Genomic DNA, 13,286 nt, shown 5'->3' on the forward strand with positions numbered 1-13,286 from the left:
TTTCGTCATTCAAAACTTGGAAACCAAGCTTGCTCTCTATTGAGTTGGGCCCGGCCTCGCTCCATGGCAGCTGAAAGTAAAGTCTGCAGGACTAAGAAATCACTTGATTTGTGGGCCACAACTGTTCCAACGCCACAGTTGTTCTCCTTCTATTATTGATCCTTTTCTTTCTCAAAAAGATCTCAATGCCTATATTGTCCTTCGCAAAGATACTTTTTGCTTCCTCTTTCAAATTCCCGAAATGGCATTCTGGTAACTTTGTTAAAAATAAAAGAGAAACAAAAACCAGAGGGAAGTTGGAACCAAGCTTCCATTAAGGCGAGTCTGTGATGCAAAAAAATTCTTCAATAGAAACATCTGATCGATCTGAAGTTCAGATTCTGAACTCTCTCCAGCTCACTGTCAAAGCGTACGACGTCTCCCTTCAAAGAAGACAAATCATTGTCACATAACGAAAACCATCTTTAATGTCCCGGTCGAGCTTGGCAAAGAAGCTTCACCTCGCTAAGAAGGCCTGGAAGAGCTTCACCCTCACGTTCCAATCCAAACTTCACAAGCTCAAGACCTCCAAAGTCATCACAACCACCACTCGTCGCCTCCGAGTCCTGCGCACCTTTCGCTTCCTTTTTCCCTTCAAACGCCATCCTCTCCCTAGACCTTCCTACTACAGCCAACATTACCATTACAGCCACCACCACCACCACCATCACCACAGCCAGTCCCATAAGATGAAATTTGCTGCTATACACATAGACGAGCTCTTTGAGGGGACTGCTGCCTCGGTGAACAGAAGCACCCTGCACGCGCGCGCAGAAACAAGTAAAGGTAAACAAGTGATTGACGAAGGGAGTTTGCCCAAAAGGAGCAAGAGCGTATACAGTGTTGAGGACGCATGGGAAGCGGTCATTGCTTCGTCGCCACAACTGCGAAATGTGGATGAAAGGGCGGAGGAGTTCATCTCCAAGTTTCGCGAAGATATGAAGCTCCAGAAGGAAAGATCTTTCCAGGAGATGTTGGAGCGCAGTGCCTAAATTTGGTTTTTTCTTTTTACTTTAAAAAAATGGGGTTTTTTTTTCCGAACATTCGTATTTTCTTCAATCTATTTTTCAAATACGAAGTATGAAAGCTATGCAAGATGCTTGTTGCTTTGAGATTTTGTTCTTTTTTTTTTCCGAGGGGTGCAGTCAACGCTTTGATTTTACAATGGGTTTGAAAATGTATAGGAACTTACAGGTTGTGGGCTTCTTCTGTGTTCTTATCAAAGTGGCTCCCCCTTTTTTTTTTTCCGTTGATTTGGTATTATATAGTGAGAGAGTGTTCTTTGTCTAGTTGTGTGAAACAAATGAAAAGTTGTTAACGATGTAGAGCAACTCTATGTTGATTAGTTAGAAGAGAAATGATATTTATAATTTTAAAATATATAAATCTCGCTTATTCTCTTTTTAAAAAAGTGAATAAAATTGAGATTAATCTGAAAAATAATTTTTTTTGTAACTTTACTGTTTTATAAAGAATATGCATAAAATGTGTAAATACTAAGATTCTATATAACATTACTATAACTAAAAATGGTCTAAAAATTCAGTGCATTCAATATATGACTCGGTCTGACTTGGCCAGCCGTAAATGAAAAATTGTTGACAATGAACATACGAATCCGAGAATGTTCATACAAATAACAAATCAAATTCCAGATACCCATATTGGAATTATAGGAACTCCCTTAAACCTCGAGAAAAGTATTTGGTAGCAACTTCTTGCCCGCCAGCTAGGCGGACACGAAGTCCACGAAAATATAAACAGCATCCTCTTTGAATTCCTTGTTCTACTCTACATGCATACACAGATACAATAGTACTCAAAACAAATTGCTCATTGAGCTCTCACGATGGCAGATTTTTGGAATGATGCTACACCCGCTGAGAATTCTCACCGACTATCCTTTTTTCAAGCATTTTTTAAAAATCCTTAAACATTAAAAAAATTCACAAAATGATTAAACAAAATTTAACTATTAATTAAAAAAAATATATAAGTGAGAATTCTCGATAGCCACTCTCGATAAAAGTGTCATTTCCTTCTTGAAAGTGTTCTAAGAGAAAATCTATTCCTAAGCCGGTTGGCAAATCACACACCACACGAATATGATGTGGCAAACCCGGTCTAACTTGAATCCGGTCTACTTGTGCCTCTCCCTCTCTCGTGTGTCTTTTTCTCTCTCTTGAATCTGAATCTCTCTCCCCCCTTCTCTCCCCGCACCAAATCTCTCTCCCCTGGTTCATCTATGATTCTCCCTTCATTTGAATCCTTCTCCCCCATGATGGACGTTTCATCTTCTCTCATCTCAGATCTTGCTCTCCCTTACGAATACCCAGTTGCAGATCCCATCTGAGAAATCTCTCTCCCCTGCGAGTATCCGGTTGTACTTCCCTCAATGCTTCTCCTCTATGCCAACTGAAGAAGAACCTTAGATTTCCAACTTCAGGTGTTACAGGTTGCTTCTCCTTTGCCATCGTTCGGTATGATCAACCAGAACCCTAGATCTATATTATTGCACGATTTTATGATTTATGAGTTGGGTTGTGCTTATGATTTTTGAGATGGGTTTTATTTCTGGGCTGTTATTGCACGATTTTATGATTTCTGAGTTGGTGTTGTGCTTATGATTTCTGAGGTGATTTCTGAGTCTATAGGGAAAGGCAATCCGTTTTCTACTCCACGACCCAACGCCTAGATAAAAACTCTCAGAATAAAAATGATCTCACTTTAAAAAGTTCAGCACAATGTCCTTTCTCTAGATTTTTCTCTCATTCCTCGCCGATCAGATATGAACTGTCTTCAAACTTTTCGAAGGTCTACTTAAACATTTCCTTCATCTTTTGTTTCGCTACCTTTTATCTATCAGTTATTTTCTTAAAAATTTCTATTTTTTTCCTCTTTTCCAATTTCAGATCCTTTGCCTTGCCTTGCCTTTGCAGAGCTGCAAAGGCCATCGAAGAAAGATTCTCTACTTTGTCAATACATTGGTACAAGGAAAATAATATTTCCAATATATATACATGTGCGTGTATTTATATATATATATATATATATATGTGCATAAATCCATATTTATTAGTATAATTGTATTCATGCATGTGTCTATGTACTCATGGAAAATTTCATGCTTCAATGCAGGGAGTGATGAGTAGTGCTGGTCTACAATGAAGTACGGTGGTTTAAGGTAACTTCAGGATATATTTCCTTGTTTGGTTTTGTAACAGTTCTTAGTTTTCTTTTTTTTCTTTTTTTTGTTAGATTCGATTTATTGGTTGTTTTTTCATTTAGTCTGGTTTTCTTGAATTTGACTTGTGTTTTTTATTTTCTTGAATTTGGTTGATCTAAAACTATTCAATATTCCGTGCTCAGTATCTTTAATGTTCATTAGTTCGATCATTTCACGAGTTCAATATGTTATATTTGTGTGTATGGGTTATATTTCAGTAAATTGAAATAGTCTGTGATTTGCTTTACAAATTCAAATGGATATATATAATGTGCAGAAATCTCCACCAATATATTTACTATTGTCCTTAGCTTGTTAGAATAATAGTCTATTTGCAGATTTTGAGTTGTTAGTAGTGTTATAACTGTATAGTGGATGCTCGTAGAATTAACTTGAAGCCCGTGGCTTAATGCTTTTTTTTTTATTTTGGTTGAAAAGGATTTGGTCCTCCAATCTCTAGGCTTGTCCCGAGATATGGAAATATACTTCAAAGACGATATAATCGACTGGATTTGTTCAGGTTCATGTAGAATATCTTCTCACTAGAGCATTTTGGACCCACCAGTTGGTAGCTCCCCACTTTCAATAAATTGAGCATATGCACTTTTAGTTTCTTGAAAGAGTTAAATATGCTCAACAGCCAAAAGTAAAAAGAAAGGGGACCAACAAAAACAGAAGGTAAATGTACTTAAAAATGTATAAAGTTGTTTATTTAAATTAGTAGTTGATTTATTTGGTCATCCAATTTTGCTAATTGCAATATCTTAACCCTGCAGATTACGGTACAAGTGTTGGTGAAAACTTACAAGTACAGCAACGAAGAGCTGAGTGAATCATACAGGGATGAAAAAAATATTTGTTGGTTTTCCCATGTGGTGAGTGTGTGGTTTGGACTTTACATTTGCTTCATGGGCTGTAAAAAATATTTATGAGTTCATTTTAATAGATGTGAGTGTGATTTTATCTAAGGATCAGGTTGATAGATGTGGATGTGCTTTTGTATTTGACAGCTTCTAATCGTGATATCAGGTTGGTAGATGTCGGTTTGTAAAGATATGAACCTGGAATGAGATGGTCTCATTTTGATTGCAAATTCTTCTGCTCCTGGACATTGATTTGGTATTTCTTTTCCATTTAGGGGATATAAGTTTTTGAGAGTGCAATTTTCTATAAGAGATAGTGCCGAAAACCAAAAAGATCCCATGCTTTATACACAGCAACATGTCGCAACAAAAAACTTCCCTATGCGTCAAACATGGACATCCACTAACTCAGTTACAATTTAAACTAGTTCCACTCATTCAAAATTTGTCATTACAAATATGCTCGCATAAAAACATAATTACATCAACTATGATTCATCATCAACACATTCGATGCTCTTGCTATGACCCTGTTAAAAATGCTATAAAAAGAAAATAATAGAGATTTATCATTGAAACACATTATAATGTTACTGTTATTCAGTTTACTTAAATGGAATACAGCATCAGAGATGACACAGAAATTTTAATTTGATAAGAAAATTTCCCTTCACTTTTTGGTATAATACGAGGATGGAAAATACCAATCTCATCAAGGAAGACTTTTAAAACCTAAACCTACCCAAACCCCACCCGACCCAGATATACTAATTCCGCAAAACTTGTCGGTGACAATCAATGATGTGTCATACAAATAGAATACCCACAAATCTATACATTCTTTACAACCATCACCTCCAAAAGAAAGCCTATAGATTTTCACAAAATACTTCAAGAAAGCCATAAAAAATAGAACAATGATTTTCATACAAGAATAACACCAAGAAATCTGTACATTATTTACAACCATAACCTCCAAAAAAAAGTATCCAAATTTTCACAAAATACTTCAAGAAATCCATCAAAATAGAATAATGATTTTCAACCCACAATTTCACATCTTATCATTGCCCGTTTGTTGTGTGACAGTACTGCATTGGGTTCCAATAACAACATCTTCAACGTTAGCACCAACAACTTGGGATGCATCATAAATTGTGGATAGTAAGCATTTTCTGGTCCATAATATCCCTACAATACACAAATAAAAATACATTAACTAGTTGGAACCGAGGCACCTTCCTTTTATGAATGACCAATATATCATACCTGAGCCGGTGGAATTGGGGTAGAACGCCTGGGTGGCCTTTTATCTTCCTCTTTGTTCATCACGCTATTTCAATTGAGTTTTTAGATCGACATTACAAGAAATAAATTAAGTTAAAGCAAACTTCTTCAAACTAACTACAGTTACATTTGACACTCACAATTTAACAAGTTTTAAAAGATGATCACCATAAAGTTAGACTAAATAATTAATACATGCATCACAAAAACGCAACTCCACATACAACTAGACTAAATAATTAATATAGGGTCCATCCATGTCTCAATTGGATAGATGCCAAGCTCGAGGGTCATATCTATCTAATTAGTTTATAACCACATACAACTATTCTCTTAATTTAAAGCATTAGAAATTAAACAGTTTGCCTTGATGAGTACTTGGGATTAGGGAGAAGCATTGGAATCTGATGGCTAGCAACTTCAACTTTTCTTTCTCTTCCATTTGATGAGCCAATCAAATCCAATGCATTTAGCTGGGCAAAAGTTCAGTATAAGATGAGAATTTTACTTTTTGCTTGCAATTGGAATGAGTGTCAAGGGAAGTGTGAATTTCGAAGGTGTAGCATTCACTATATCATGCCAAATTGCAATATTTCTAGCTAGCGCCTGGCCCTTTTCTCCCATTTAAATTCAGGAAACCTTTCATCATTCTTTAAATGTAATCATACCTTCAAGTTACATTTAAATAACCACCAGAATAATTACTTTCCAAAAAAACTAAGAAAACACATACCTCTCACAAAATTCTATGATATACTCACTTCCACAAATGCATGCCTGCCTATACGAAAGTACTCATTTCAAACTAATTTGGATGGGTGGCAAGGAATTAATTAGGTACCTTAATCTATTCGAGCATTATCAAAACCAGACTGTCGGACTTGAGGGAAATAAATAGTTTAATCCTAAATTAATCACAGGTCACAAAAATTAACTGAAAAACATAATCATTCGTCAAGATCTCCTAGATATAGAAACCTTTTGTGAAGAAAAGATATCTCTCAAGTTTGAAGGAACAAAGTTAGCATCTGTTTGTTTGGAAAAGCCCAGGTCGAGGAAATATTTGCCACCAAAAATAGCAAAATCCATGTGGTGTCAAATCATTCCTAGACATTTCTTATGAAGTAACGAAATATTTTTCACACGGCCTCAAAAATATAAACTTGGCTTACAGAAGTACCTCGCAGAATGAACTCGGTGACCTCGAATGCAGATGGTAGACGGCAGGCGGCAGACAGCAACCGAGCAAAGGGAACCAAGCGGGAGGGGTGAGGTGAAGTTAGAGGGAGAAGGTCTGGATTGAAATTCAAAGAAACTGATTTGGGGAAAAAGTGGGAGCTAGATTTTGAGTAAAACACGTGCATTTTACTGTAGCATTAAAAAAAAAAAAGCCAGATCAGCAGAATGTGTGGTGTATGTTACTGTAGCAGCTTAAGTATAGAAGAACTCATGTTCTAAACCTCGTTTGACAAAATCATAGATGTAAGTGTTCCAGGCTGGTAGAATCCAGCTTAAAGACCAAATAAAAATCAAGATTAGTGCAGAAAAGCATTCCTGGGATCTTCATTATGCATCTTGTTCATTCTACATGTTGTCATCTCAGAATGTAAAAGTATGTCCCGAATGGACTAATTGCAATCAATTCAGAGATCGCTAATTGAAAAGATTAACCAGACAAGGACTTCACATGTGATCGCTTGATAGTACTATAATAGAGGTCTTTCTTCATCATTCCATCTGACATTATATTTGCGATTTCTTTGTTCTTTTCTTCCTTCTTCCTTTGATCCTCCTGGTCATAGAACGCGCACAGGCTGCACAGCGATAGCAATTTTAAAAGATTAAAACCAAATAAAAGCAAATGGTAGAAAGCATGCCATCTGCAATTCATGTCTTGAATAATATCAAATGAAACGACACAAGAAGCAGAAGTAGAAAGCTTGAAAGATTCCCAAATTTCACCTTTCAAAAGGCCTCAGTAAGTCTTTTTTGGCCAAGGACGTCATCAGGTACAAAATCAGCTCCCCAATCAGGCAAGCAGCAATCCTTTTCTCCTCTGCTGGAGCTGGCACCTCTGCAATCAAGTTGAAGATCCAATTAGAATGGTAATGCAAGCATCAATGTTAAAATCAAAGGAAGTTACAAACTCATAGAACAATAAAGCTCAGATACATAAAAAGAACAAAACGTTCTGAGAAGCACAATGAACTTTGAACTTCGGAGACACCAATAAGGCCACACGGACATTCAGATGAACTATGAAACTCAACGAGACACCAATACAACCATGTGGAATTTCGGTCAAACAATGGATGGCTGGAATTGAACACAACAAAAATAAAATGTGTAAACTTTGCCGAGGCAAAAATTGCACTTGGGAAGAAGAGAACATGCAAAATTCCCAAATTAAAATTAGGAATACCAATCTTCAGATGCCGCTTTACCAGCAATGTTTCCTTCATTAGGTCGCAGCAGCAGCCTCAGTTCCAGCCGCACCAGGGCGGCAGTGCGATCACTGTTCCATACTGTTTTCTTTCCACTAGGGACCCCGACACACTTGTGTGGTTGTGTGGTTATTACCGTACAAGTCCTCTTCATACTTTTAGGAAGAGAAACCTCCTTCAAGAAAGAATAAGAAAATAAGCAAGTTGAAATGGAAAAGAAGATACTTACTATTTCACTACAACTCATTTACTATTCTTTTTATATTTATTTTTTTAATTTTTTATTTCCTTAATAATTAAGGAAGTAAGTATTAGTAAAGTTATATTTTTTTTTAATTTATTCTTAATGATTAAGAATCTTAAAAAAATACTTTAAAAAAATGAAAAAAAAAAAAAAAAAACTTGTAATAAACTTGAGTAGTGGATGAGTAGTAATAGAATTGTAAGTCTATCACTACCAGTTGAAATTCTTGTTGCCGAAGAAATGTTTCATTATAGAAAAAAGCTAGCGTGCCTCCCAATTAGTACAGTATAGCTTCCTAATTTTTTTATTTTAAATTTAGTGATTAAAAAAGGAATTTTAAGTATATTGATGTATTTTTTTTATTTTTAAAAATATTTAAATATATTAAAAAATGTGTAAAAAAAAACTATCTCTCAAATGGAATGGTGTTATTCAGACAACAAAATAGCCTATTGCCATACAGAAAGGGCGATTCAAAGCGAAGGATTAGAATTTAGAATGACAGTAATAAATCTATGAGATTACATATTGGAGACAGTATAAGTGATGTATATTATGTGTGAACTGTAGGTTTAACGAAGGTTGTAATCATAAAAAATTTCCTTAGAATGCTGGTAATGCTCCACAATCATTATATCAAAAAAGCAACTGTAAATAGTTTCCAAATTCTCTAGCCATTTCCCAGGCTGTTTATGAGTGCTACCCACTCGTCTAAGTTAATAACGTAATGATACGGTGAACATGACATACCCCATGGATTTTACATACCTCAAACATATATATAGAATAATATCAATCTAGTTTGGTTTAACAATCAAACACAACTTTAATCGCACCATTTTAGAATGTGTTTATATATATTTGATTAAAGGGTAATGATGTGGACACAATATATTTTAAAATATAATATTTTTATAAAATGATTTTATTTTTAAAAGTCTCATTTCAAGATATAATTACGTAAAGTATGATGAAAAATTATGTGTGTCTATTACTTTTCTTTGATTAATGGAATGGGTAATATTTGGTTAAAACAAATTTGTAAAAGTAAAGTTAATAAATTAATGTGCTTCTTGTGATGCACAGATTGTAAAGTTTATTTTTATTATAAAATATAACGCATTATATCTAATAATATCAACTTGTGAGTTATGAAATTATTTTCGTGAATCTAGTACTTCTCTAAGTAAATCGGTTAGTATCTTACATGCCTTATATATAAAACAATTCGAAAACATCTTACAACTTTACATAAAGGAATAAGTTCGTACCTTACATGTCTTATATATAAAATACTTAGAAAATATGTTATAGTTCACAATAAAATTATTATAAAAATATCTTTTGAAATAGTAATAAAAGGAGTTATACGAGAGAAACACAAGTTTGATTGTATAGATTTTCAAACCGATGGTATCACCGAAAGCTAGAGTTAAAAGGCAAATTGAGGCTATATTTTAATACATCGATTATGCTACACCAATCACATGAATACCAAGTTTGACGCTCGACCAGAATAAAAGATTATTATGATGGTTGGTTAAACAACAGAAGTTAGAAATTGAGATTGAAAAAATTATAAATAGAAAAAAACTCTAAGATTAAGGTTTTACTATAACATAAATCAAGGATCTCATCTGAATCCTATAAGCTGGGCTTAAATAGTTAACAAAAAATGGCAAAATTGTAATTAAGGCCAGATAATAAAATACAAAATAAGATAACTATGGTTAAAATCTAACCTAAGAATCAGGAATGAAATCCTTACTAAAGATAAACATTACCATAGAAGCAAATTAACAAAAAATAAAAGAGTTAACTAAAGTTGACGATTCAAAAGTAAAAACGGTTGATTTTGGGATCGAGAATGTGCCCCACCAGGCAAAACGTGGTGACCAAGACGTGTGTGTTGAAGAGAGCTTTCCAAAGTGGAGTCATATGTACGATTCAGACACCTGAAACCAAAGTTATAATTAAAGTATTGATGTCGCTAAATCTCCTCGCCCAACCGAGAGATAAGTCTTATCGTCCAATTGAGTTATAGGTTCAAATATGCCGCTTCTTACCCAAATCTCTTGCCTCCCGCTCAAATCTAATGTCTCTCACCCAAATCCTAAGAATATTCATCATTTGGGCCTGGATCCTCCTACATCAAAGTTTGTAAGGCTGTTGTAATAAAATTTGTAGTGTATTTCTACTACTTCATGAAATATTTTAGGCACGAGAGGAAACTTATTTTGTGGAAAATGAATGACAAAATAAATGAAGAATATGAGAGCAACAGGAATGGCACAGGCACACCTCTAATGTACTAGTTATCGTCCTCAAGATAAGCGCTCGGTAGTTAAATGTAAAGTGGATAACTCCTAGAAGCATCAAAGCACATTGAAGATCATTCTATACCTATGAAAAGGAATAAAGTTTTTCCACTAAAATGAATTGGATGAATTTTCTCAAACTCAATTGATTAAGAATAATGTTAGTATGGCCTCTTATTTTGACCGCTCATATATAAAAGTGCAATTTGTACTAAAGAGCACACCAAGTGGACAAATTGAGGGGGCATAGTAGCACTACCCATTGTTTAAATAGTACATATATGAATAATCAGTCCATGCCTCTTTTTTGGTTGTTAGTTGACAATTTCTTAACTCTATTTGGTCTATATAACATGCAATCTTCTAAATTGTGTAGATTGTTAATTATGAAATTAGAAAACCTCAAGACCCAACTTGATGATATGTTTTATTGATTGTTTATCATATTATAATTTATAACTGCAAAGATATGTTTAATTTAGCTCGAGTTTCAGACAAGTGATGAATTTCCATATAAAAAATCAATTTGATATTAAATTATGTAAATTTGAAGACTTAGAGCATGAGATAGATAGACATATAGAGTGAGCTATAAAACTGATATAATAACATTTGTTGCCCAATAAACTGTCTTCCTCTTCTCTTCTATATATAATAATAAATATTATTGACCTTTTTGATCCACCCATTTCTCAGTATAATTCTTACATCTTTGATAAAAATGCCATGAATCTTAATCTTATGCTTTTCAAGACATTCATGATTTCTCTGTTTAGTTGTTTCTTTTATGCTCCGAAACTTTTCAAGTGTTGCTTTTAAGTAGTTTATGTTATGAAACTAAAAGAGAAAGAGGATATTGTAAGAGAAAGAGTTGTTATTCAATACAAAAATTTGATCATATACAAGTGAATGATACCCATATATATATGAGTACAAAAGAGTAGGTATAGCTTAAATCTTAATTGATGGCTAAAGACAAGTCTTAATTGATGGCTAAATAGTCTTAATCGATGACTAAAAATGGTCATACAAATAAGTTTATAACACTCTCCTTTTGGATAACCATATATAAAGAATATGCCTCGTTAAAACATTGCCAAGGAAAAACCTAGTGGGAAAAAAACCAATGGCGAAGGAAAAAGAGTATAATATTCATGTATATCGTCAAGTGTTTTAAAATTATCTCATTAAAACCTTTCAAAAGAAAACCCAGTGGGATAAACACTCTCCTTTTGGATAACCATATATAAAGAATATGTCTCGTTAAAACCTTGCCAAGGAAAAATCTAATGGGAAAAAAACCAATGGCGAAGGAAAAATAGTATAATATTCATGTATATCGTCAAGTGTTTTAAAATTATCTCATTAAAACCTTGCAAAAGAAAACCCAGTGGGATAAAACCTTAGCGAAGGAAAAAGAGTACAATCAGCACAAGTCTTCAAAACATTACTCTCCCTGAAAAGTGCATGATAATAGGTCTTCAAGTCTCCGCATTCTAATGTTCTGCACAATCTTCTTAAATGTTACAGTTGGTAATGCTTTAGTGAATAAATCTACCAGATTATCACTTGACCGTATCTGTTTGACATTAATTTCACTTTTCTTTTCATGAATTACAATGATCTCTCTATGTGGATCTAAAAGATAACATGCATCCGTATATCCAACTAATTGTGGACTTGATACATATTGATAAAATAATCACATATCAATCGTACATCGGAGGTAACGAATAACATCTTTAATATCATTTAAATGTCTTCGAGTTGGTGCGAAACTATATCTCACAAGTAAATTAACTGAAAATACAATATCAGACTGAGTGTAATTTGCAAAATACATCAAAACTTTAATTGCACTGAGATAAGGTACTTCAGGATCAATAATTTCTTCATCGTCTTCATAATGATGAAATGGATATTTCTGCTCATCAAATGATCGAACAACCATTAGAATACTCAATGGATGAATTTTGTCCATATCAAAATGTTTCAAGAGTTTATAGTGAAAGGTCTTTACGTTGATGCATCTCAATATTGTGTACCAACTCTTTAAATAATGCTGTTGGTAATGTTTTGGTAAACAAATTCACCATATTGATTCAAGATCGTTTTAACATTAAATTCACTAATCTTCTGGAGTTGTGCTCTTCTGGAGTTCTTGTAAATAACATAATTAGTGGGGAAGTCATCAAAATTAAGTCGCCAACTTCTATATTCAACAAAAACAGTAGCCACCTTTTTAGACCAAACAAGCACAGCAGGATTTTACAACTCTTATGTAGCTGTCAGGCGCCGAAGGGCTATGATGCTACATCTCTCTTGTCTCTTGTAGAGAGATACTTCACGAGAGACACTGTAAAGTAATAGAGATGCTTTGTCCTTTATTTTACTCACCCGAGGATGTTTCTCTTATGATAGAAGCATAGATTCATTTTTCTGAAAGGATTTATTCTGATGTCGTTTCAGAATCAAGATTTCTCCATGCTCAATATTTTGCCTCTATTATGACCATGTCTGAGAGGTTATTAGCTAAAGTGAATGAGGTCAACCAACTCAATAATCAAATATCTTAATTGCATTAGAAACTCTCTGTGAAGAGTCGTAAGAACAAGAAACTGAAGGAGGAGAATAGGGCGTTAAAACATTATACCCATGATCTTCAAGATCAGCAGCAATTGATATTTGAAGAAGTCCAAATACTTAGAGAATAAGGACAAGCTGCATTTAATCTCGCCGTGGATATCTGAAAAAGTCCAACTTCTAATAGAGTAAGGGCAAGCTGTTTTTAATCTCACAGCCTACTAAATAACTGTAGGATATCTGTGTTTAGCGTATCCTCTATCAATATATATAATTTTGTCT

The 13,286-nt window shown here is 34.1% G+C and overlaps 2 protein-coding genes across 12 annotated transcripts; one reads left to right on the plus strand and one right to left on the minus strand.

Annotated features, from left to right (window-relative positions):
- Window positions 1-253: 253 nt before the first annotated feature.
- On the plus strand, window positions 254-1,370 carry LOC122303064. The gene has a single exon (XM_043114596.1). It carries the CDS (start codon window positions 468-470, stop codon window positions 1,029-1,031), a length of 564 nt encoding a protein of 187 aa, XP_042970530.1. The 5' UTR covers window positions 254-467; the 3' UTR covers window positions 1,032-1,370.
- Window positions 1,371-5,018: 3,648 nt separating this feature from the next.
- Window positions 5,019-8,059, minus strand: LOC122276990. 11 transcript variants are annotated; one of them, XR_006228942.1, is made up of 7 exons: window positions 7,838-8,056; window positions 7,378-7,489; window positions 6,876-7,229; window positions 6,596-6,783; window positions 5,794-5,888; window positions 5,398-5,461; window positions 5,019-5,319 (listed from the first exon to the last, which is right to left on the minus strand). XR_006228942.1 is itself a non-coding variant. In XM_043086871.1 (6 exons), exons 1-5 carry the CDS (start codon window positions 8,011-8,013, stop codon window positions 5,438-5,440), a joined length of 546 nt encoding a protein of 181 aa, XP_042942805.1. In that variant the 5' UTR covers window positions 8,014-8,058; the 3' UTR covers window positions 5,019-5,319; window positions 5,398-5,437. The 11 variants fall into 11 exon arrangements, 4 of the variants coding, with proteins under 4 accessions (XP_042942805.1, XP_042942812.1, XP_042942809.1 ...); XR_006228944.1 differs by adding an exon at window positions 7,625-7,731 and having other exon boundaries at window positions 5,398-6,783; window positions 7,860-8,059; XR_006228943.1 differs by adding an exon at window positions 7,588-7,731 and having other exon boundaries at window positions 5,398-6,783; window positions 7,860-8,059.
- Between the last annotated feature and the right edge of the window lie 5,227 nt (window positions 8,060-13,286).

Source organism: Carya illinoinensis, chromosome 1 (assembly GCF_018687715.1).
Source record: "Carya illinoinensis cultivar Pawnee chromosome 1, C.illinoinensisPawnee_v1, whole genome shotgun sequence".
NCBI classification, from domain to species: domain Eukaryota; kingdom Viridiplantae; phylum Streptophyta; class Magnoliopsida; order Fagales; family Juglandaceae; genus Carya; species Carya illinoinensis.